Below are 21,857 nucleotides of genomic sequence, written 5' to 3' on the forward strand. Positions count from 1 at the left end.
TGAAGACGTTAATATAGCATTTCATTTCATTTCATTTCTCTCTCTCTCTCTCTCTCTCTCTCTCTCTCTCTCTCTCTCTCTCTCTCTCTCTCTCTCTCTCTCTCTCTCTCTCTCTCTCTCAAGATAGATAGATAGATAGATGCAAGACATGACATGAACAAGTGTTTTCGAAGATATGATGCATTACACTTGCTTCAAGATGCCTCCGTAGACTCCAAAGTAAATGAGGCTTTTCTACAACACCAATGTATCACAACCTGGGAGAACCCCTGGGATCAATTTTCATACATTACACCATGTATGTTGCCCCTAACTACAAAACCATCTTCTTCTCCAAATGGGGGAACTACAATCACTCGTACAGGCTTGAACCTATCCCCTTGAGTGCGATCCACACCATTGCCTCCATCCGGCTCAGTTCTCATCCTCTACGATGCGACACAAGGCGTTGGGGCACTGACAAGGAGTTTCAGCAACTATGCACTGTATGCCCCAATAAAGTGCACGAGTCTCTGAATCATACCCTACTTGAGTGCTCAGTTTTTTATCACATTATGGCTTGCTTACCCCACAGTTTTAGCCGAGAGCTTCCCTACACACATTCCTCTCCCAATTGCGATGTGGACTCTCTATTGTGACGCTCATTTCCACAATTCTTGAGCAATGAGAGTCACGTATCAACTCCACACATCCCATATGATATGTTTCTTTTGGTAGACAAAGGGTCTGGATGGATGTCACAATCCTTGCTTTGTTGAGCACAGGGAATTAGAGGCAACACTCAAGGTAGTTGAGAGTTATTTATTATGCTTCAGAAAGTACAAGGTCCAAGAGTCCTCTCTCTAGCAATGCCGTAGCACCCTTATAAACGCCCACGGCCTTGTCAAAAGCAGTTACATGAAAAGTGTAGGGTCCAAAAGCATCTAGTGCCTAAAAGCTAGCACCCTTGGGCTCTTTATAAACCGCGGAAATCCGAACAACCTGCCACGTCAAAAGTGCAGTCGCGGAATTCCGTACAGCCCGCCACGTCAGCACTTTTTTTCGCAATTGTGGCTCCCTCCTGTATTTTTATGGGTTTTAGGCCCCTTAGCCAAGTTCCAAAAGTTGGGACGGGTTAGGTTTTTAACCGTAACCCTTTCTGAACCACTCAGCAATAATCTGCAAGTTGGTAAACTTCTTCTGCCTCTTTTGCTAGGGTTTAGGCCCCTTCCATCCGGCCTCTGTCCTTTAGGCCATGCCAAGTCATTACTTCGTGAAAATTAGCTATGTGGATATAAAATGGAGCACTTCAGACCAAAGGAGGCATTTCAACCATTGGCTGGTTTACACAATAGTATGTGGCATGGTGCACTGGTTCTCACGTCATGGAGTGGACATTATCAGGAGACCTCTTTTTAAGACTGTAGGCTATTTCTCTCAAGTGGCTAAAAAATAGCAAACAAGGATGCAACACAACAGAAACAATCTCTACACCTTACAGAATATGGTTTGGCAGAGCAGCTGCACCCAAATGGACAAAACGTTTCGCGTACTATTCAACAGCTTAAAATCTACTCATATACCTTGCAAATCAAGGATGGAAGAAAGAGTACTAGAGGTACTACAGACCTTTCCTTCAAATAAGAGGAAAGTCAGACCTTACCTTCTAGCAATCTACATACACAACAAGGGATACTAGCAGCACTTTCGCAACTTTTCAGGACGACCACCCCATCATATATCCTTAGCTTCTACCACGAGCCATGGACTGATGCCCTGGACAAAGATAAGCCAAAGGTGTCTCTGGGAGCATCGCTCATGAGATGGCTATGAGAGTTAGCCCGATAACATTAGACACACCAAACAATTCACTCATACTCAAGAATGCACACAGGTTAAGGAATACTGAAAAGACACCAAAATAAAATTTCAGCTGGATGCCACATATCATTTGGCAACAGCATCGAGCAATGTCATCTGGCAACCATGTGCTACATAAGAACCCACATGTAACAGAACACATTTGGGCATAGTGTTGACACCTCCTCTAAGCTTCCACCTCCTGCTCTCCCAGGATATTAGCATCTGCTATATAATGCATTTGGGCACAGGAGTCAATTAAGCAATTGAAATCACAACATACACTCTGGATTCTCCCAGCAATAGCTATCTGTAAGTTTTTTGCTCGACAGGCAGTGCGTGGGGTAACTCCTGAGCTGATAAGCTATTCCTTCTAAAAGAGCCAGAGTGCGCTCATGTACAACTGTACCAGCCTCCAAGGTCTCTCTTTAACAAAGGTAATGGTTGTTTACAAACAACCTTATTTGTGCGAAAACCTAATAATTCATGAATAAGTCATCTCTTTCTTATATTATGGAAATATTAACTTTCATGCAGTTAGTTAACATTTATGGAAGCTAAAAAAGCACAATATGCAGCCAATTTCTTGCAGATTATGGAAGCTAGAAGACAATAATACACAATACGCAAGCTACACATAAAATTCTCTTTTTTCTATTCTTAAAGGGTCAGCATTACCGAGAATGTGTCAGGAGCTGGTGGAACTGTGTTTGGCAAAGGAGGTGGCTGCATGTTAGGATAGGGTGCGGAACCAAGTGGAGCTATTAAGTTCGAAGAATGACCCTGAACTACGGTTGTCATATATGCTTGCCCTCCACCCAAAGGCATTCCTCCAGTTTGCATACCCGCACTTGCTATGAACTCTCCTCCAGCACCAGAGCCTTGATATTGTGGAATAGGTAAAGGCTGCATAGATGGCACTCCAACAGCCGGCATTGAACCCAATTGAGGTTGTAATTGAGTCGCAAGACCCTGAAGTGAAATCATAGAAGGCATTTGTCCACTCACAACTAGAGGGGCTGATGGTTGTGAAAGTCCAGGCCTTGCCAGCAAAGGCTCTGAGGGAACATTAGTGGGAGCTGCACCTGGTGGGAGCGGGGGGGGCTGTTGAGGCATAGGAGGCCCCACTGGACGAGGAGGTGGAAGCGGTGGAGGTGGGGGAAGGATCTGCATGTGCTGAAGCTGCTGAGACTGCTGAATGGATAACAAAGGCTGCTGTTGTGGAACTTGATGCAAAGGCTGCACCTGAACTTGCTGAAGAATGGGTTGACTAGAGGCCAATACTGCTGGATACGGAGCAGATGGAGGATGAGGAACCCTTGGATGTAGACCATGTGACATAGCACCAAAGGCAGGTTGCTGCCTTGAGGAGTCAACTGAGACGCCGCTTTCCATGGAAGACTGCACAAGAGGCATAGCCATTCCAACACCAGGGATAGCACCATCACCTCTCACAGGTCCCCCAGACACAAAGGCTCCAGGAGTGATCGGCCCTTCTGCTAATGGAAAAGCCGGTGGTGGATTGCCAATGGCTGGAATCAATTGCTCATTCGTATTCCCTGCAAATGCATAAGCGTAATGAGCACTGAAAATAATGTTTTAATTTATAGGTTTTCAGTGCTCTTTGAACTCAAATGTCTCAACCTTGTTGATAAACATTAGACCTCTCCCGAGCGGGATCCCCAGGCCGGTTACGACACCAGAACTTGGTTGTATGATCATTGCTTCCACTGTGGACCAAAAAAAGAGGTGTTCAGCGTTTTCTACAAGCAATTTAGCTCAAGACAATATCAACAAGATAAATACCTGCAAAGTATATGACCCATGGGATGCCAAGCCAAGTCCCATACACTATTTTCATGAGCATTTAAGATTTCTGCTTGTGGAACCTCGTGTCTTCAAAAAAAAAGAAAAATTTCAGACAGTTCAATAGCTGCACCTCTTGATAAGTACAGATGTAGCAGGCCTACCCGACAAGCCACTGCAATATAGCTCCATCATAACTTCCACTCACAAAGAGTTCTTCATGGAAAGGATGCCATGCTAAACCTGCAAAAACGAGGAAGTTCCCAAGAAGTTTGATATTAAAACTATATCCTTTGGCTGTCCTGAAAATAAGTATGTATCTCGAGGCTTCTTCAAATCCACAAGAAAAAGGCCAGAAAGACAAATGAATCTTTTTAAACATTAGATGAAAACAACCAGCAGCTTGAGAAGCAGCATAACTATAATAGACATAAGTCATGAAGGGTTGCTGCTTAGAGCACGGGCTGCTGTAAGTGGAGCAACCAAAGAAGCAAACAATCTACTTGTCATTGTACATAAACACAGTTAGCTTGTTTTCTGAGAGTCTACACTAAAGCACATGATCAAGAAGTAATCTTTGTCAATTGAGACAAGGCCAATGGCAAGAACGCCAATGATACAGGCCTTCGTGGAGAACTGGGGAAGTTTTCATATAGTGCAGGATGAATTGATGTAATGTGAAACAGAAGTGAATGATGGTGTATGGCTCAGGATGAGTGATCAGTAAGTGCTCAAGGTTCCTTTTACTGACAGGAAGGGAAAGCCTTCCTTGACTTGATGAGAGAATGTGCAATGACCAAACAATAGAGTGGAATGCAAACTGTGAGTGGGTATTCGCTTTAGATTGCACAAAGTTTCGTACAATGCTTCTAGATGCTGTGGTACTTGGCGATGCCAAAGTTGACGACGATGTCCACGACGACAATGGTGACTGTGACGATGACGACGATGGTGTCGTCGTCAAGTCTAGGATCTGCGATGCTGATGGCTGAAATCTGAAAACGCTAGGTCATGCTGATGGGATCTGCAACTGTGGCAGTAATGGGGGGCTGATCTGCAACCGCCCGAGTCGTGCGAGGGCTGAGAATGCAAAACGCTGGCTGATCTGGGCTGAACTGCAAAACACTGGCTAAATTCTACTGAAGCTGAAAACCCCAGGCTGATTTGGGTCATGATGGGCAACTGGGAAGGATCTGCAACGGGAGCTACAAGTTCTCGCGAGGATAAGGGCTGAAACTGAAAACGCTGGTGGCTGTGGGCTGAAAACGCTGACTTGCTGATGCTGAAAACGCTGGGATGTCCCTGCCTCTTCTGCCAATCTCTAACACCTTTCTGCTCCTTATATATCTGCAAAATGCTGGGTCGAGCAAGGTCAATCTAGCCCCCACGATTCTGGATAAATCAATAAGTGATAAAAGTCACTTAATAATAAAAATGCCAATAAGAGGTGGTTCCTATGCGTTGTCATTAATTGGGTTCTTGGGGTGGAAAATGCTCATGTTGGGTAATGGCTACTGATGCTAATCGTCCTAGGTTGTGCAATCAGAGGGTATGCATCTACTCTAAGTGCCTGAACATGCATGGCCTACGCATAGGCTCACAAGGTTGCCAAAACACTTCCTAGGCTTCTTTAATCCTAGAGGTAGGAACAACTTGTCCACGTACACATAGGGTTAGATGTGCACGTGACATAAACCCTTTTTCAAGGTGAGATACTGGTATCGAGTTGTATGGCGTCCGTAGAGTCCGCCAATAACTCTTGGAATCCTGTGAAGAACTCTTCGCCCGCCCACTCTATTGCGTGGGTCGTGCGATACTTGAACTTTATGAAGGTCTGCACTGCTTGCTTCTTTGGGCCGCGCCGAAAGCGACACAAAATGATCTGCTGTGGCTCCAATGCTGCAACTTTGTCTTTGGTTGTGGGTCCACCTTCTTCAAGAATCTCCGTTGAGGAATATTCCCCAAACCACTTCAAACATAAAACCATAAATGTATCCATTCCATGTACAAAGACTCAAAAAGACTATTCTCCCTAAATGATTGTGCATGCAATGCAGATGAACAAAGTGACGGAGTGCCAAACCGTCCACCAAACACATGGAAAAAGTGAGATCGACTCTTGACCTTTCGTCCTAAACCTACCAATCGTGGCAAATCACAACAGAAATGCCAATGCTTGATGGACAATCGTGCTCGTGCTCTTTCTGAGACTATGTCATGCCAAGGAATAGACGTGACAAAACGGACAATCGGGAAACATGGTGAATTCCTTGAATACAAATGTTCTTTCTTTTTGAGAGTGATCCGCATACATCTGTGCTCATCCGTGAGTGAATCATGTGCATGTGCAATACAGCATGCCTGTAAAAAGGGAACACATAAAGACAGTGATGAAAATACAAGAGTCATCACGAATGAGAAACTCGAACAATGCGTGTTGACTAATCATGTGAAGAGAAAATACTTCCTTGATGGGTTCTGTGGACCTCGACTCGAGAGCCAAGATCAGTCCTGCGTGACTGATCGTATCTGCAATGAGGTTAGCTTTTCTAGAAACAACATCATCATCCAAACCATCATCCTTGCGAACAATCACATCTCTATCATACAAAAAATGTGTGTCATGCTTCGGAGAAGACATGATAGCAAGAGAGTTCTTTTCATGCAATGACTCATGCGTCTGTACACTGTGGGACTGTGTAATGAGAGAAACAATCATACTACATGTCTTAACCTCTTTCGAATCATGAGAGTGAGAGACTAATGGCAAAGAAGGAATGTTTTTGTCACAATGAAGGACCACGGGAGGTGCTCCTTCAGTTGTGAGAGAGAGAGTGTTTTCTGTCCAATCAATGCATGGATTATAACCTTCAAACCACCTGATGCCAAAAATCAAATCACATCCTTTGAGAGGAGAAACCACAATACGACGACGAAAACTGACATTTTGAACTAATACTGTCACATCAAGACATTCATGCGTGAACGAAGAGTGCATGCCAAGAGCAAATACAGAGATCACAATGGAATCTATGGAAAGATCTTCTAAACGTGCGTCTTTACGAGAGCATCACTAATCATGTCATGCATACTACCCGAATCAAACAAGATCACAATGCGTATACTATCCACATGACCATAATATAACATGAGAGACTCATCTACATGATCATGAGAAACTTCAGACACATTAGTATTCTCACTGAGTGCATTCATATATGATGTGGATTTTGTGGATTCTTTTGTGGATTTGTTAGGGTCTTCCTTAGGACAATCTTGTTTCATGTAACCTTTAGCCTGACACTCACAAAATCATTTGTCTCGAGCATATTCGGCACGTTCTTCAAAAGTTAACCAACCTCCTATATTGCCTTGAGGAGATTTTCCGTCGGGCGTCAACTTAGGGGTGTCCTGAGTTTTAGCCTTTCCTTTATCATCATTGTGAGGCTTTTGAGTTCTAGGTGTAGAAGAAGATTGAGAAGAAGAATTACCGTCTTGCTTACCGATGGTCTTATCGTGCTTACCATTCGGTTGGTCCTTTGGCTTGCCTTTGTTGCGCTTCATTTCTTGTGCTAAAGCGATTCTGACGGCGTCATTATAGTCCTTAACGTTTAAAACTTGCACAATGAACTTGATATACTCGTCTAACCCGAAGAGGAAAGCCTCCTTGCGATCCTCATCCGACTTACGCAATTGAACCAATCTACAAAATACGGTTACAAAAAGACATAACAAGGGATTTGTTTGCTTAAGACCACGCCAATCTTCTTTTAACCGATCAAGGTATTGTGGTGATATGAACCGAGCCTTGAGCTTGTCTTGGAAGTCCACTCAACTGAAAGAGAGGGGTATACCTTCCTTGGCACGCACAAGGTGCTCAACCATCTATGACTTTGACAAGCTTAATACCAATTAACGGCATCGCGCGCTAGGTACATGGCAGCAGTCAAACTTTACTATTATTTGTTTTCTTGACAATCGCAAAGTAAGCATTAAATTGATGCAACCAAGAATGAATCAAAGAAGCATGATGCATCCATCTTACCATCATACTTGCTAAACGTCAACTTGTCAGTGGCTGGGTGGTTGGAATCTTCGTCTCTACCTGTGCTACCTGAGGACTCGCCAACCTTTTTGAGTGGCTCGGACTTCGAGGAGAGTACCTGTAGGACCAAATCCTTCATGCATTCGCTCTGCACCTCTCGCTCTAACTCCATCTCCTCTCGCTTTGCTTCGGCCTCTATGTGTTGAGCCTCGCGTGCTTGCTCACGCTCGCGCTCCATAGCAACTCTTCTTTCTATGGCCGCTCAGCGTTGAGCTTCGCGTGCTTGCTCACGCTCAAGCTCCATAGTTGCCCTTCTTTCTTCCCAATCGCGATCCATCGCAATGCGTTGCACCTCTTGTCAACAAGCAACTTCTCAGCAAGACCAAGCCTTCTCAGCAACTTCTCACCATTGAGCAAGATTTTGAATTTTTTCTGGTTTCTCTTCGAGCAGTTTAGTTGGACCTCTACAGTTGAGGACAACTGTTTATAAGTGAGAGGGTGTTGCTAAATTGGCTTTATCTGACATTAAAAATAATTCTAAATGAATTATTCGATTTATAAGTGATAGGGTTTTCTCGCTTAGAACACCAAGGGAAAAAAATTATAAATGGATTATTGGAATTTTCAGTGAGACATCTGAGTACAGAGTATTCCTAGTGCGTCTTTCAAAGAAATGACGGGAGCACTGTGAAAGGGTATATCTGTAAGGCCACGAGGAACGGGTACGTCTAATGCGTCACATCGGATGGGTGACAGGGAGCATCGAAAAGAAGTATCCGACCATTCGGGAACGGACATCTCAAATGCGTCATAGGATGGGTGACATAGAGTAACGTGAAGGAGATTGTACCGTAAGATCGGTAGGAAAGGGCTAGGTGATGGGTATTCCTGATGCGTCACAAGGTGGGTGACAAGTGCATCGGAAAAGGGAATATCCATAGTCAGGAGGAAATTCCGAGCTATGTTAGAATTGTGCTCAAGGAAAAGCAAGCGCTTGAATGAAGATGGGTTCATAGGAAACTTTGGGGAAAAATAGATGCTTTCTAATAAGGAAGCGGAATTGCTTTTCGGGAAAGCAGATACTTTCCCGCGAGGAAGTCTATGTCTGCATTGCAACTGTGCATGTGATTGCATCCAAGGACGCTTGGGAAGTGCTGTGAAAGCATTGTTTTTAACTTATAAGGTTTTATTGAGTTTTTGAACAAATTCAGACCATTTTTAAAGGTGACCAGCCGCCCACTTAATAAGTGGACAGCCTATGATTAAATAAAGCAGTATAAACCAGCCATCGATTTTTCTCTCTTTTTCTGGCTGTAGCGCAGATAATGTGTCGTGCTCTCTACAGTGGGTGGTCCTCAGTGCAATGTGCGTGACAATCTCACTCAAACAGACTGAAAAGAAAGAAACAATAGACATCAACAGAGCTCACAAAGACACAACAGCAGACCAGAACATATGGATTGGCTCGACTATCTCAAAGAACCGGTACAGACTCTAGCGTAGCAGCACCCTCAGCTCCAGCCCAAGACTCACAGGTACAATGGGGGTATCGAGGCTCAGATGTGCAAGGATGGTAAAGACGTGCTCTGTGTATAGACTCACTCTAGACGACTACGTACAAGATAATGCAACTGGCCCAAAATGACTACTCATATGTACAACCATAAAGAGCCACCAACGGCTCATAAATGTCCATTCAGCTAAGTCTATCTCCAAACTGAGTGGTGGTGGTGACTTGGCCACGATGTCCACTCGGCCACCGTCGGTACCCTACCACGTGTCACCCCCCAACCTAGAGGGTCCGTCCAGTGTGAACCAGACCAACTGTAACTAACTGTCCAATTGTCTGCCTGTCCTGTGAAGTGATACTGTAGCCCTGCTACAGGTTGCCCACCACAAGACCGCTCACCGTCTCGGTGAGAGGAAGACTGAAACTGTGAAAGAAAACTACTAGCTACTCATATGTACAATGGTGAGTTCCTGAATCTATCATCCAAGAGATAGAGTGGTGGCCACTGCTGCATCCGAAGTATCAACCTCTGGAGGTGGAGCCATCAAATCGATTGTGGAACCATGTTGTATGTGAGCTCTCCTGTCAATAAGTGTGCCCCCTGGGAAGGGACAAGCCACCTGCTGTTGTTGGACAAATGGTAACACCTGTCCTGTAGTGTACTAAGGACGTCGAGTAACACAGCCATGGCGATGTGCTCCAGCAACTCCGTCACAACAAGTCACATTTTGCGTCTGAGGCAATCGTGAGGACTGAAACCCCTGAGGAGGATACTGTTGTTGTTGATTGTAGTACTGAACGGGAACTGGAGTCTCTGAGTAAAGTCCCATAAAATGCTGAGAAGGACCCGTTGTTGCATGCTGCACTGGTGTACCTGCTCCAATCCACCTATACCCCATACCCATCATCGTAGGCTTGGTTGCCCTATTTTCATGTAAGAGCAATTCTCTAAATCCTTATACTTGATTTTGAAGATCACTAATCACTTGAGACTTTAACTTCAGGGCCTGTTGGAGTGCGAAAATAGTGGCATCCCTATCGGTGATGGCGCTCTCAGCAACTCGCAGAGATCCCTCCATAGCTGCGTAAGTAGCTGCATGACGCTGGTGTGTAGCTGCTAAACGCTCTGCTCCAAGCTCAATGGTGGCAATAGCTTGCCTAGACTCCTGCAATATATCCTCAGATAACTAAAAAAACGATGTAGAGTCCGACCCTGTGGAAGGTCCTGTAACAGTGTCAGAGTGAAGAGAGCTGGCAAGTGGTACAGCTAGTGGGACTGGTGTGGCAAGTGGCACTGCTCGTGGTGGACTGGGAGCATGCCTCTCTGTCGGAGTAGAGATGGTGGGAGTGGTTGCAGCAGGACTAGACATAGGAGAAGAAGCAACTCCCACTGGGACGTGGGAGCTCGTCACTCTGGTAGGGGTAAAAATAGCAGCAGTAGAGATAGGAAGTTAGGAACACACACTGTAGAAGCCACAGCTGTGACATGCATAGTGTGATCTGCACCACCTAAACTTACCATCAAATCAGTAGCGGCAGTATGCGAGGAACGTCGAACAGGTTGCTTCACTCGAAGCTACTAGCTTTCCGAAACTGGTAGGGATACTAAAGATTCTACTGTGTCCTTCACTACCTTTGCCCTCTTTTTCTTTGGCTTCCCAGGGAGATCCATTGTCTGTTCAATATCTTTCCCTTTTGCCTGAGAGCTTTCACACCGCATATCCGCATCCACATCCATAGGACTAACAGGTATGTTCATGACCCAGGCCAACATGGGAGCTACAAAGCATTAAAAGCTAGATTGCACAGATTGCACCTGAGCTCTGAATCTTGTTGTCCGTGACTATAAAGAGGTAAATAGAATTTGATGAAAGCCACACGAGATGGTGTGGATGAGGCAGTATAGGCCTTCGCAGTGAGAGAATATAGTAGGCACGTCATATCTACCCTTGCCCTTGCCCTTGCCCTTGCTGACTTTAGTAGCTCTCACCAAAAAGTAGTACTTGAAAATGGCCCAGAGCTTTTTATTCCTTGCTCTGGAGGTGTGTGGCTATGGATTCCTTGAGCTTCTCCTTGCTCATGAGACTTGATTAACACTAATCAATGATTCATTCTCTCACTATGCCTCTCTCATGCTTCTTATGATTGCCTATGGTGCTTAGATTAACTTGATCTTAACTAATTAGTGGTTAGTCCCTCTCTAATCTTGTGTGATTGCCATCTTTTGCTTGTGTCTGCATGTAGGTTTGATTGGAGTGTGGTGATCGATAGATCTATGTGTGTGTACTTGTGATTAGTGTGTTGCATGATAGGATTAGTGTTGTGTGCGTCGTGCAATCGTAGTCAGCATGACTCGTACTAAGTAGCTCTTTGCATGCCTCGATTGTCCCATCTTTCGAAAGCTGTGAATAGGTTCTCGTAGCCGGTTTTACTGCAGGAAAGGTTGTCATCCCCAAAGCGTGACCAATGCGTGTAGCAGTCAGTGGATGTCCTCTGACTTTGGGAAAAAACTTGAGAACTTCATGCACCATATCCATGGGAATATCTGAAGGCAGATGGGTGTCTGCTAATGCTGACAGACCTAGGGTATGTAGCTGATCTTTTGATAAGACTTCTCGAAGAGACGGATGAGGCTGCTGCAGATGGAAGTTCAAAGTGAACTTGGTTGTGGTGTTGGAAGAAGGAGGCCGAGGAATTTGACGACTCGGTACCTGCATGATGGTTTCTTCTTCTTTTGATTTTTCACAGCATCTTCGTGTTCATCATCTTCCTCTTCCTCTTTGCTAGAAGACTCTGAGTCAGAGTCAGAAGCAGAGCCTGAGTCGGACGCTTTGTAATTCTCATCACTGTGATCAGTGGAGGACACATCGGTGAGGCCATGGCTGGAGGTATCTACATCCTCTTCCTCTACAGAACTATGGGATGTTTCATGGGATGTTTTAGTTGGCCTCTCTCGAGACAAAGCTTTCTTCCTCCTAGCTTGTTTGCTTGTACCAGCCATCGGGCAGTGTGAGATGTAACGTGCAGTGTGATGTAACGCTCTTCGGTTAGTGTCCAGATGAACTCTACTCCAAGATCCCCAGCTGTAGCGCTTACTTGGAAAAGCTACACTTGGAAAAGCTTGAGGTGTAGTGCTGACTTGGAAAAGCTGTAGCGCTGATTGGAAATCTGTACTTAAAAAAGCTTGGTTACTCAAGGAAGAAGATTCAGGCCGCAGATGCAGGAGGAGGACGAAGCTAAAATTAAACTGGGTAGGGTACATCGAGTAGGGGCAAGGGTTATGTTGGATAGGGGCGAGTAGGGGTTGGTGGGTAGGGAGGAGGGCAAGAGAGGGTGGAGAGGGGCGAGGGGGTGGGTAGGGGCGAGGGTCAGAGAGAGTGGGTAGGGGCGAGGTTGGAGTAAGGGGAGGGTAGGGGTGAGGGGAGAGGGTGGGTAGGGGCGAGGTGAGGGGAGTAAGGGGAGGGTAGGGGCGAGGGTTTAAGGGGAGGGTAGGGGTGAGAGCCAATAGGAGCGTAGGGTAGGGGCGAGTGTTTAAGGGGAGGGTAGGGGCGAGGGGGTGGGTAGAGGGTAGGGGCGAGGGAGAGAGTATGGGCGAGGGGGTGGGTAGAGGGTAGGGGCGAGGGTATAGGGTAGGGGCGAGGGAGTGGGTAGAGGGTAGGGCGAGGGGGTGGTTAGGGTAGGGCCGAGAGGTGAGAGGGTAGGTGATAGTAGGGGCGAGGGGTTGGGTAGAGGGTGGGTAAGGACGAGGGGAGTAAGGGGAGGATAGGGGCGTCAATTACAGTCAGTATGTCAGTATGGCAGGGAAAGAACCACTTACAGGGGAAAGCACCACTTAGTAAGCAGGGCAAAAAGCAATATTGGTAGGGGCGAAGAAAAAAGTCAGCAAAGCTAGCAGTAAGCAGTAAGCAAAAGCACAAAGCAATATAGTAAGCAACTAATAGTTGCAGCAGCGGCTTCAGTATCCCTTCTACAGAGATTCCCTGTGTACAATGACAGTGCCAGCAATTCGGGAGAGAGAGAGAGAGAGAGAGAGTGTAGATGCTGAAGAATTAATGGCCTATCAGGACTTCCACACTAAATAGAACAAGTGTGTGTGTGAGAAGCGACTAATGACATTAGTGTGTGTGAGCACATGTGAGAGATACGGAATAGACAGAGAGAGATGCGCCAGAATATCGAGAAAATCCATATTCCATCCAATTAGAGTTGTACGTAATCCACAAGGAGAGGGAGAGAGGTCAATAGAGAGAGAGCTGTAAGCTGTAAGGACCAAAGATAGAGATACCAGGATACAGATAGACACGGAGACAGAAAGAAACAGGAAGCTGATTATCCAATCTATGTGTGAATTCCAATAATTAAAAAGAAAAAGTCAAAGAGTAGCTAGAATCCAACTCGAATTATATCAATGAGGTGAGAAGGAATTTGATGCATGCATAAAACAAGAGAATTTTAACGATAACACAGCTTACAATTGAGATGAGAACTTGAGATAAAGTAAATCTGAAAAGAGGGAAAATGGAAAGATGGAGAGAGCCGAAGATTGAGACGGGACAGTCATACACTTGTATGTGGGAGTTATAACACAACCAGATTCTATACAGTCAGGCAAGTGAGTGATAGCACTTTATTCTTGATCCATTTACCAGTGGCAAAGGAACGCCTTCCAAAGTGACTAGCTGAACAGCCCCCTGTGGCAAAATCTCATGTAGCTTGAATGGCCCTTGCCAGGCTGGGATCAACTTCTTACCTTTCTTCAGATACTTAGCTTGATAGAGTAGCACCAAGGTTCCCTGCGTTATTTTTGGCTTTCGAAGATGGCGATCATGCCACGCTTTGCGACGAAGTTGCTCAGCTTGGAGAGCATGTGAAGCTAACCTCCTACTTTCTTCTAACATTCAGAGACGAGAAACGTTTGCTGAAGCAATCCCACCTGTGACACGAACACTTCCCACTCTTGTTGAACCTGAGTTGAACTCATATGTGCAATTTCTTCTAAGCCAAAAGCTAGCTGGAATGGGGTGTAGTTAGTGGTTGCCTTGAAGGAGGTGTGATAAGCCCAAATTGTGCCGAGGATAGCCTGAGCCCAAGATGTTGGATGCAGATGACAAGCTTTCTTAAGAAGCGCGATTAGCACTTTGTTAGTGCTTTCAGCCTGCCCATTTGCTCGAGGATAGTAAGAGCAAGATTTGCGATGAAAAATCTTGTACTTCGTTAGGAGAGTGGAGATCAAGTCGTTGACAAAATGACTACCTCGATCACTGGTGACTTCCAGAGGACACCCAAACCTGCAAAAAATATTTTCGTACAAAAATTTTGCGACAGTGACGGTTGTGCAGTCGATGATAGCCACCACCTCGGCCCATTTCGTTGCATAATCTGTTGCTACCAAGAGATACTTACGATTGCCTGGTTGAGCAGATGGAGTAACTGGACCAACAAAGTTCAAACCCCATCTCTCAAAGGGCAACCACGCCATAGATACTTGGAGAGGGCGATTGCTTGCTAGCCTTAGGCGCACATCGCTGGCAGACATCACAAATCCTGACATGAGCAATAGCATCTCGAAATATATAGGGCCACCACAAGCCTGTCTGTAAGATTTCTCGTGCCGTGATGTGACCTGGATAGTGGCCACCTGTAGGACCACTGTGTGCATCCTCTACAATGTGGTCTACCTCATGAGGGGAGACGCACCTTCTTAGCACACCATCTGGCCCTGATTTATAGAGTTGTCCACCAATCAAAGAGAATGGTCTAGATTTAAGCAAGAGTCTTCTTTTTTGCAAGGGAGAAGCATTCTCAGGATATAGGCCAGTAGAGAGCACATGTAACACATCTCCATACCATTCTGGGGTTGTGTCTACCTTATAAAGATGATTGTCAAGAAAATCATCATCAACCCCAATATTGGGCTCAGCTGTGTATGCGAGAGAGATGGTCGGCCATGACGAGCCGCTTGCCTAGACTAAGAACTACTTCGAAATCGAACTCCTGGAATATGAGTAGCCATCTCCACACTCTTCCTGCAACTTGGGATTTATTTAGAAGATAGCGTAGCGCATGATGATCTGTGATGATAGTGAAGTGAACCCCTAATAAGTAATGACGAAACTTTTGTAAAGAATACACCATAGCCAAACCTTCCCTTTCTGTAGTGCTGTAGTTGCGCTCTGCTTTGGTGAGCAGGCGACTTGCATAGTGAACCGGGCGATCCAGGTTGTACTCTTTACTAGGCTGAGTTAGCGCAGCCCCCACAGCCAGTTGACTGGCATCCGTATGCACATGAAAAGGGAGAGACCAATTTGGAGCCACTAAAATAGGTGCTTTAGTGAGGCGCTTTTTGACGTATTGTTTTGACCGTTTAAAGGGTACTGTAGCACTAGTGATTCTAGTCAATGGTTGAGCCACCTGTGCATACATTCGTATGAACCTACGTTGATATCCTGTGTAGCCTACAAAGCTCTGAACACCTTTCGGATTGATAGGAGGTGGTAACTTCAAGATTGCCACGATCTTCTCTAGGTCTGGTGCTAAACCTCTGGCAGACACCACATGGCCTAGAAGTGTGCCCTCGGTGACCAAGAAGTGACATTTGTTAGGATTCAGTTTTAGCCGTGCCTCTCTGCACCTGAGGAAGACAACAGAGAGCTGAGCGAGGTGTTCCTCTAGGTTTTCCACTCGGGTTGAACATTGAGTACTTGAGAAGGTCGAAAAATCGTCCATGAAGATGCGAAGATGATCCGTAAGCAGAGGACAAAAGATGAGATATACCGCTCTATTGAAAGAAGGTGGAGCGTTTTTCAACCCAAAAGACATTCTAGTGTAGATAAAAATACCCCAGGGAGTCACAAAAGCCGTTTTCAGCTGATCACCTGGATGGACGCCCAACTGATTGTATCCACTAAACCCATCCATGAAACTGTACAAAACATGCCCTGCTACATCTTCGAGCACACGCTCAGTGAAAGGTGTGGGAAAACTATATGGAATAGTTACTTTATTCAGCGCGCGGTAATCTACACACACCCGAATTTTATTGGACTGCTTCTTACGCGCTATAACCATGGGTGATAACCACTCAGAGTGCTCCACAAGTACAATGATCCCTGCCTCTTGCATTTTTTCGAGCTCTGACTTGACAGCCTCTGCATACTTTGGGTTGAGCTTCTAAGCTCGGCCTCTGACAGACTTAGCTCCTTCAACTAGAGGGATTGTGTGGAGACCCAATTCTGGTGGGATCCCTTCCAAATCCTTATAGGACCAAGCAAAAACATCCTTAACAGAGTGAATAAAAGAAACTACCTGGTCAAGTAATGCGGGATGCTTCCATAACCAAGCTGCTAAGAGGACGTGCTGAGGATTGTCAGGGTCGCCCAGATTGACTTTTTTGACAAGGTCAGGAGGTGTAACTCTGGAGGGTACTTCAAAAGTTGAAAAGTGAGCTACCTCTTGGAGCTTTGAGACATCATGTGCTGGCGATCGATTGGAAACTCCGCATACTCTTCTTGTAACCATCCTAGTGGAAGCTCATCAAAGGGTAAATCTTCAGACACAGACATAACAGGGTGCTTTAGAGTGGGCGGGGCATCCGACCTGGGAGATGTTATAGGAAGGGGGGAATCATTGGCGAGTTCATGCAGAGGATATTTTTTCCCCCTTCGGTGATGTGTGATACGTTCCTCGAGGCCAAGGGTTTCCATAGGAGGATCATCTGAATCATGAGAATTTGAGGCTGACCCACTTACTTCTTGGACTGATCCACTGTCTAGTGTAGGACTTGTGACATCTGTGTCCGCCTGAGGAGTTGAAAGAGAAGTGTTACCGGCACATGTGAGTTTTGAATAGAGACCACATAGCATGGCATCGAGGCGGTAGCTTCCAACCACTGCAGCAGGTCCTCGTCAGACCCGTCAGGTGAGATGGGCTACTCAGGGTCGGGGTTGGACTGTACTGACAATGAGCTGTGATGAACCACTGGATCCATACCTCCTTCGAGCCGAATTGGTTGCATGGGGAATCCAGGAGTATGTATCCACATGGCGTCGTTGCCCCAATCATGAAGTGTCTTAGTATGCCTCAACTATGGTCTACCAATCAGCAAAGGAAATCCTCTCTCCACCTGAGGAAGACTGACCACCACAAAATCCAAGCTAAATGTGAAGTCTTGTATCATCAGAGGCACCTTCTCTACTACGCCCACAAGGTAGACTATCCTCTGGTCTGCCAATGTAACAGTGAATGGAGCAGGGCGGGTAGGCTACAGACCTAAGGCCAACATAGTAAATTCTAGCATCGAATTGATCCCAGATCCACCATCAACTATGACGCCTGAGAATTGATGCCAAGAATAAACAGAGTGAGACGAGGACTTTCGTAGTCGGTGAGGGGAGCAGCTGGATATGAAATCATGTAGGACTCCAAGGGCTGCACAGGTAGGTGCCCGCCACTAGGGCCTGCACCAGGGTACGGAGACTGGATGATGGAAAGGGTGTCACTTCTAAAATTTGCATCAAGTTGAAGCATGTCGTACAGTGACACTTGCTGAAAAGTATTTTTCAAGATAGACTCTGTTGTGGGCTTGTTTCCTTTGATTAGAGCTTGCTCTGGTATCTTTAGCTTCTGCAAGTCCTCTACTGCTTTGATGAAAGCCCCATCAATATCTGATAGAAGCGAGGTAGGTTGGCTCTTGACACTACCTGCCGGTTTGTCAGCTACTACTGGAGTTTGACTCATCCAACACCTTCTCCTGGTAGTCATCGGGCCTGAAAGCTGCACAAAATTGTTGCCTTAAGGCTACCCAGGTTGCAAAATGGTTCTCTGCAAAGTGGCTGTACCATTTGTCTGCTCAGCCATCCAAGGTGGATGGAAAGAGTACCGAATAAGCATCTTCCCTGTTAAGACCACGACCCCTACAGAGAGATACAAACCTCCTTGCATGGTCGTCAGTATCTTCTGAAGAGAGTCCTTTGAATGTAGGGAACTTGATGTTTACGTTAGCCAAAACGCTAGCCAATGGCTCCATGGCCCCTTGCTGAATCTGAGCCTGCAACTCAGTAGCCTATTGTAGAAGAATAGGAGAGAGCTTTACTGGAGAAGGTGATCTGGAAGATGTGGAACCGGATTAAGGAATGGGTGATCTATGTGAAGGTATAGGTGATGAGGTTGATGGACTTCTACTAGGTACCAAAGGTCATCTTTTGTTATAGTACTTCAGAGGGCTCAGTAGTGCGCTTTGACCTCGACTGACCGCCTTGTATGTGTCATACAGTGACCACCAATCCAACCAACCTTTGGGCGAGAAAACCTTGAACTGGCTGAAGACTGGTCTAGACTCTACTGGACCAGGCAAGTGACTAGACCAGGCTGGACCAAGGACGACGAGGACTAGACCAGGGTCGAGGAGGTCTAGACCAGGGACGAGGACAGGTTGGACCAGGGCGAGAGAGGACAAGACCACTTGGACCAGGCAAGAGGAGAATAGTTGGACCAGGTTAGAGGAGAACAATGCAAGGCAAGGTCGGCGAAGCTAGGCAAGGTAAGTGAAGCTAGATAGACCCAACTAGCTTCAAGATTTGCACCTCACACAGTGAGATTTCAATTGAGGTCCCACCGTGATCGCCAAAATGAGAGCACCTGTAGCGCGGATAATGTGTCGTGCTCTCTACAATGGGTGGTCCTCAGTGCAATGTGCGTGACAATCGCACTCAAACAGACTAAAAAGAAAGGAAACAATAGACATCAACAGAGCTCACAAAGACACAACAGTAGACAAGTACATATGGATTGGCTCGACTATCTCAAACAACCGGTACAGACTCTGGCGTGGCATGCACACTCAGCTCCAACCCAGGACTCACACGTACAATGGGGGTGTCGAGGCTCGGATGTGCAAGGATGGTGAAGACGTGCTCTGTGTATAGACTCACTCTAGACGACTACGTACAAGATGATGCAACTGGCCCAAAACGACTACTCATATGTACAACCATAAAGAGGCACCAACGGCTCATAAATGTCTAGTCAGCTAGGTCTATCTCCAAACTGAGTGGTGGTGGTGACCTGGCCACGATGTCCACTAGACCACCGTCGGTACCCTGCCACGTGTCACTCCCCAGCCCAGAGGGTCCGTCCAGTGTGAACCAGACCAACTGTAACTAACTGCCCAACTGTCTGTTTGTCCTGTGAAGTGACATTGTAGCCTTGCTACACTGGCAGAACAACGCCACAAAAAAACCAAAAAAAAAAACGGCCACGATCTCTACACGAGGAGCCTGCGCTCAGCTATTCGTGCCGTGGCCAGGAGCTATAAAAGCATCACATGCCCTCACTCAGAAGGGGAGATCAGTTCTTGCAAAAAGAAGATACTACTGCAGATTTCATCCGCAAAGAAGATGTTGCCGGTGATGCCCATGGCTGCCCAATTGTACCAAATGTCTTCAAGACCTAGTGCGCAAGTTCCCTCGCGAAGAAGTGCCTACGGAGCATGTTTTCATCGCGACAGTAAAAAACTTTCTGACATTGAGATGTGTTATCCAACGTATGAGAAGGAGCTTTACGTTGTAGTCCACGCTTTGAGGAAATGGCGACACTACTTGTATGGCTCTACGTTTGTTGCATGGACAAATCATCATTTCTTGCGCTATGTCTGTGATCAGGGTGATCTCAGAGGCCGGAAGGCTAGATGGGTTGAGCTTATGAAAGAGTTTGACTTTGAGATCCGTTATAGAAAAGGATCCAGCAATCGAGTTGCCGATGCACTCAGCACGATTCCTGAGGTTAATGCTTTGTCTATGGCTGAAATTTCGACGGATTTCTCTCTCTATCCCAGGGCTATGTCGTTCCTATGGCCATATAGGCAAGATATAGAACGAGGTCGAAGCGGGGCATGACTCGCGTACAGGTTTGGGTGATCCGGAGACCCAAGTGAGTCGTGCGGGAGACACGAGACAATGACAATATTCCATTAGAAGTGGACTATTGTTCAAAAATGGAAAAGTCTGCGTGCCGGAAATCGATGAGGTTTGACAAAGGATTTTGTGCGAATGCCACGATGTTCCTAGCGCTGGGCACCCAGGCATTCAAAGAACTTTGGCTTTGGTCAAGTGACATTTCTATTGGCCAAGAATGCGCACTTACATAGAGGGCTATGTGAAGAGGTGCGCTCAGTGTCCAGTCAATAAGGCAGAGCGCCTTAGAAAAGCTGGCTTGCTACATCCATTGGAAATCCCAAATACCAAGTGGCAAAGTATTTCCATGGACTTTATCGTTGGTTTGCCAAATACTAGTCGAGGCAATGACGCCATTTGGATTGGTGGTCGATAGACTCACAAAAATGGAGAAATTTATACTAACGAAGTCGACAGTAAAAAGCCATGAGTTGGCGGTTTTATTTGTCGATTTGCTGTATAAGCTATATAGTGTGCCAGAGGATATTGTCAGTGATCGAAATACTAAGTTCACTGGCCGATTTTGGCAAGATGTGTTTGCTCATCTTCAGACAAAGTTGAGTATGTCGTCTTCTGACCATCTTGAGTCTGACACACAAATCGAGAGGATGCATCGGACATTAGAGGACATATTAAGAGCTTATGTCTCTCACAAGCAATCTGATTGGGAAAGGTATCTTTCACAGTTAGAGTTAGCCTATAATAGTAGCACGCATTCTGCTACTGGATTTAGCCCATTCATGCTGATGTATGGATTTGAGCTTAAAACCCCAATTGCTATTGGCTTAGAGAAAGCCAAGGAACGCCAAGCTCGTGATTTCCTGTATGACATGCAAGAAATGCTCGAACTTGCTAAGGATAGTATAAGAACGGCTCGTGATCGAGTCACTACTTATGCTAATCAAAAGAGATCTCCAAGGACTCTAGATGTGGGACAATGGGTGTATCTGAAGATACCCAAGGATTCCAAGACTGTGCGAACGGGAAAGCATTATAAGCTCTCAGGTAGATATTGTGGTCCATTCTTGGTCACAAAGAAAATTGGCCAAGTTGCAAACTGGCTCTTCCTTCGGATGTTAGTGTACATCCAATGTTTCATGTCAGCCGCCTTAGAGTAAAATTGGGTGAAGCCGACGTTGTTGTGCCCATCGAGGAAAATGTATGGCAAGATATGCAAACTGAGTATATGTATGTTCCTCGAGAACCAGAGGCAATTTTAGATCATCGTACCGGTCATTCGTGCCAAAAGGCTTATGACGAGTACTTAATTAAATGGAAGGGTCAATCTGAAAGGTTTGCTACTTGGGAACCAGTTAGAGCTTTGAAAGCTCAGTGCCCCCACTTCATTAATGAGGACATCAATGGTTCTTAAGGGGGGAAGTATGTTATGTCCCGCTCATAGGAGAGGGGATCTAGCCCAGACGCGGTCAGGATTGGCGTCTAGTGTCTGGACGGACGTAGTGTGAACACGGCCATTATTATAAAAGGGAGGCCAAGGCCTCATTTGCAGTTATCGACCCCCACTGACAGAGTGCCAGTGGTTAGCCCGCGAGGCTAGGAGTGCGCGAAGTCACCTCGATGAGGTGAGGTCGGGTGGAATGGGACGCTCGGTCTTACGGGTGCACGCCTATGTCCTCGGACGCTGGCCCCAATATGGGGGAGCTGTCGGATGGTGACTATGGTCGGGTGGTTCGTCCGACGTGTGTCT

At 46.1% G+C, this 21,857-nt stretch overlaps 1 protein-coding gene across 3 annotated transcripts in view; it reads right to left on the reverse strand.

Annotated features, from left to right (window-relative positions):
• FY (Transducin/WD40 repeat-like superfamily protein) overlaps nt 1-21,857 on the reverse strand; it is a 157,915-nt gene that overhangs the window by 34,971 nt on the left and 101,087 nt on the right. For 2 of the 3 annotated variants that reach the window (XM_086507648.1, XM_086507645.1), the window contains exons 13-16: nt 3,810-3,888; nt 3,646-3,735; nt 3,484-3,569; nt 2,518-3,398 (exon numbers count right to left, since the gene is read on the reverse strand). In XM_086507648.1, coding sequence (XP_086363774.1) covers nt 2,518-3,398; nt 3,484-3,569; nt 3,646-3,735; nt 3,810-3,888 — 1,136 coding nt within the window. Of the gene's footprint in view, nt 1-1,641; nt 1,756-2,517; nt 3,399-3,483; nt 3,570-3,645; nt 3,736-3,809; nt 3,889-21,857 lie in introns of those variants that run through there. The other variant, XM_086507646.1, reaches the window with a different exon arrangement.

This window comes from Adiantum capillus-veneris, chromosome 3, assembly GCF_014529385.1.
Source record: "Adiantum capillus-veneris isolate H3 chromosome 3, ASM1452938v2, whole genome shotgun sequence".
Lineage (NCBI taxonomy): Eukaryota > Viridiplantae > Streptophyta > Polypodiopsida > Polypodiales > Pteridaceae > Adiantum > Adiantum capillus-veneris.